The sequence below is a fragment of the Nicotiana tabacum genome, chromosome 10 (genome assembly GCF_000715075.1).
Source record: "Nicotiana tabacum cultivar K326 chromosome 10, ASM71507v2, whole genome shotgun sequence".
Taxonomy (NCBI): Eukaryota; Viridiplantae; Streptophyta; class Magnoliopsida; order Solanales; family Solanaceae; genus Nicotiana; species Nicotiana tabacum.
Genome location: NC_134089.1, coordinates 90,277,202 through 90,281,534, shown reverse-complemented (window position 1 = coordinate 90,281,534; position 4,333 = coordinate 90,277,202). Strand labels below are relative to the sequence as shown.

Here is a 4,333-nt window from a genome sequence, read left to right as displayed (position 1 = left end):
GTTTTATGAATTTGACACAATAAACAGCCGACTGAATGACCATACATGAAATTATATTAACTCCATTATTTAATTTGTCAAACACCAACCTAGTGCGTTACTCTTTTTGAAATGCCTATAAAAGGCACCAACCTCTATCAATTTTCTTTGCACATAACCTTAGTTTCTTCCTACCCTTTGGCCTCCTCCCTCCTTCAAATAATTAAGGAAAGCCAAGAAGATCGTAGGAAAAAATAAAAATAACTAAACAAATGAAATACCAAAACTTATTACAAAGCTTGGCTAGATTCTTGGCATCTCAGCCTATCAAGATATTCACTCAACTACTAGTTTCAGTTTCTTTATTTTCATTCCTATTTTCCTACTCATCATCTTATAACTTGTCTTTCTTAACCCATTCATTAAAATTCTCATATTCTGCATTTCCTTTCCAACTTGTAAGCCATGCCACGGACAAAAACTACGTGTTTTTGATATGCAATGGAATATTCTTGGTGCTCCTTGCTAAGACTTCGGGCGAGGAGAAGGAGAAGGAGGAGGAGGAAGAAGAAAATAGATTCTTGAACGAATTGCAATTAGAAGCCGAACCTCTATGTAATACATCAAATGAACATGTAATACATGAAGATAAGAAAGTGATGATACAATTCAATACGTCTCTAAACGTTGAAAACTCAAATTCGGCAGTACTCGTGGAATATAATAAGAAAGAGGCAACGTCAAAGGAAGAAGGTGGTTTTGGAGACGAAGAATGTTGTAGAACTTACAATATAGTAGAGGCAGATTATAATAATTATGAAGAAAATGAAATGGAGTCTCGTGAGAATGGATTTTTAATGGAAGACGTAGAAGTAGTAGTAGAAGAAGAAGAAGAAGAAGAAAATGATGAGCCATTGAGTAAGTTGAGCACGGAGGAACTGAACAAGAAATTTGAAGAATTCATAAGAAGAATGAAGGAAGAAATTAGGATTGAAGCTCGGCAACAATTAATCCTCGTAAAGTAATTATTCACCTTCTATATGCTGATATATATCGGTTTTAATGTACATGTTGAGTTGTTTTCTTCTCATGTCCTAGATAATTTTAATGTATAAAATTATGTATATTGTTTATGTAATAGAATTCTAGTTTATTCCACGTTGCATACATGTATCATACATAATGGACACCTTGAATGATGAGTTCCAAATAATTTTGGATGAAATTTCGTTTTAATTAACTATAAGCAAGTAGATAAAACTTACACCAAACAGCACACAATTAGTTCAAAGCCTAGTTGTTTGTTACCGACTGTCACAAGACATAGTATAACGAATTACGTTGTTACATGACATAAATAAAGAATGTCCAAAGATTAATGCATCAGTAAGATCAAATTAAATTGGTCATAATTCCTATGGACCATTGTGTATCGGGAAGAACATCGAGAAAAAGGCTTAATTTGGAAAAAGAGAGGCAAAAGTAAGGGAATATTGGTATTTGATTGATTGTTAGAAGAGGCTAGACGTAGTAAAAAAATATTTAAGAGAAGCATTCAAGAGTTTGGTCCAGTGGTAACTGAAGTAGCCGAAGAATCATTAGGTCTTAGGTTTAAAATTTCAGAAAAGACAAAAATTAAAATATTGACAGATAATTTCTTTTCATCTACTTATATTTTGGTGGCGGAGTTACGTACTTAATATCTATGTTGATGTAAAATAGTAAATATCCAACAAAATAAGTGAGGTGTGCACAAATGACCCGATTACTATATCAAAAAAAAATGAAGTAAGAAATTAAAAAGAAATCAATGTCATGTTTAATGACTAGGTTGGATTTTTTAGAAAAAGAAAAAAAAATTATTGTATAATTGTTTGTAAATACAATTCTATTTGCTTCATTGATCCTTTTCTTTAGATTGTTTTCCATGATTCAATAGCTTAAACAGTATATTTGTCGAGCGAGAAACGCAAAGACAATAGTTGATGTAGATGACCTATATATGAATATTCCATGAATCAATAAAATTTTGAGACTATTTCTTTGTGAAACTTTCAAAAGTTTATGAATTTTTCGAGATGACTAGGTTAGATCTACTGTTTGACCTACAGAAAGTTAGGTCAAATCCAGAATTCTCTATGTGAAGATCGTCATCAATAATGGGACTATAGATAGTACGTATTTGATGGACTAGAATATGTCTTATTTTAATTTCTACGTTTTTTCCCCTGGCATTCTTGGTTAGGGGACTTCAACCTTGTGACACTTGGAAAGTTTTCTACAGTAACCCTCTTGTCATGATTTCTTCTATTCGAAACACAATAACTGACAAAAATAAAAGGTGGAGACGGACCTATAAGGTAGGGAGATATCAGCAATTTGTAAAGATTTCTTTTCCTTATTGGGATGGCTTGAAGTGTCTATAATCATAGATTTCAGTTTTGGAGTATAGAAGAATTTAAATTTTATGCAAAGTAATTATTATAAAATAATTAAAGTGAATCTTTTGAAATAATATTTTTGTAAAGAAGAGAGGTATTCTAGGCTGACTACTACAATAGTACTATTATATATGTCTATTCAATACAGTAGTCTTATAATAAACTAAACATTAATTGACAATCTGCTAAAAGTGATAATAACCGTCTATCACATTTTAAACTGAACTTTAGTATATATAGTAGTTGAATCCCGACTGTAATAATAGTTGTAGAGAGAATAATTTTCAAATAAAAAACATATTTGATCAAATATTCTAGAAGGGAAAGACTCTTCCCTTTTGCAGAGAGGCTTATATGAACAATATATAAAGAGAAATTTCCATAAAGTACTATCTTTTAGTGGTAATTAGTTATTTATAGATATTATTTGCTATATTACGGATTGTAGATACATTTTTGTAGTTATAAGATGTATTAGATGTATTTAAGCTACTGTATTCATGAATACAATAACTAAAATAGGCGTGAATCAGGGAAGTTCACCTAATCAGTTGTTGTATTCGAGTGTATTCGACTGTATTCATGGCGTGAAACATGGAATTACATCTGGACAGATTATTGTATTCGATTGTATTCACGACGTGAAACAGGGGATTACACTGTTTTTAAACGAAAAGTGTATCAATCAACATAATAGACTCCTAATATAACTCAACAAACTCAAGTATAACACACAAAATTTGTATTTTTTGTTATAAAAAAGATTCTCAACCGAAAAATATCCCAAAAGCATAGCAATCTTCAGAGAAATTATATAATACATCTGAATACATAAATTATATTAATTAAAAAAACATATGAATATATTCATGGCATATAGCGAGATAGTGAATACAATGAAATACATAGAATACAACGGGATACATTGAAATACAATGAAAAAAAAAGACAGTGAATACAATGAAATATATGGAATATAACGAGATACATTGAATTACATTGAAAAAAAAGACAATGAAATACATAAAATACAGCGTGATACGTTGAAAATACATTGAAATATATTAACAGAAAATCAAGTTGCTCAACCCCAAACTCCATCGTCTTTGTTCAAGAACAAACCCTAATTTCCGGCGAATCCGCCATCGAGCAATGGTGGCAAAATAAGGACTCTGTTAAAACTTGAATCTTGTATTGATGATGACGGAAGTTGAGAACCTCGAGTTTATCGCTTTCCCAATTGGTTTTGGATAATGTTGAAGTTCCTGCCATTGGGATAATCGTACCACAAATCAACAACCTGAAGATTCCCTTTGGTGTTATTCATGAAGAGAATCGAGTGGAATTGTGTTTGGCCATGGTGTAGGAATTGGGTCGCTGGATTTTGAAGAATTGATTAAAGTGAAGAAAAGAGAAGATGCCATTAGAAGGAGGAGGAGAGCGAAAATTTTAATAGGATGGGGGAAGAGAATGGCATGTATCAAAGTAGAGAGAGAAAGAAAATAGTGTAACTGAATATCATATTTAGTGGCTTAGGGGTATAAGGTAACCAAAATTAGATATTTTGCTTTAAATATTAAAAGGTATCTATAGAATATAATTTTTTAAATGATATTTATTTAAAATAAATAAGGTGTTAACCTTTGCTATAGGAGGTAAAATTTCATATATAAACTAGGTAAGAGTCGGCCCGTTGCACCCAAAAATATTTATTAGCTCAATTCACAATATCTGCAACATTGTTTATACACATCTTATTAAAGTTAAAAACATTACTTGTGTTATGAAACAATAAAGAAGAAGAAGAATATTGCAGAGAAAAGTAGAGAGAGATAATTCTTATTTATATGAGATCTATTACAATAGAATAGAACCCCTCTATTTATAGGGAAAAAATGACTTAGCTACCAAGT

At 31.1% G+C, this 4,333-nt stretch overlaps 1 protein-coding gene across 1 annotated transcript; it reads left to right on the top strand.

The window, feature by feature from the left end:
* The first annotated feature begins 251 nt into the window (after positions 1 to 251).
* LOC107787730 (uncharacterized) lies at positions 252 to 1,004 on the top strand. The gene has a single exon (XM_016609342.2). The coding sequence runs from the start codon at positions 252 to 254 to the stop codon at positions 1,002 to 1,004; it is 753 nt and encodes a 250-aa protein (XP_016464828.2).
* The last annotated feature ends 3,329 nt before the right edge of the window (positions 1,005 to 4,333 follow it).

What these genes read in the sequence shown, in the direction of transcription:
- LOC107787730 (XM_016609342.2), top strand. Translation starts at nt 252, where the DNA reads ATGAAATACCAAAACTTATTACAAAGCTTGGCTAGATTCTTGGCATCT.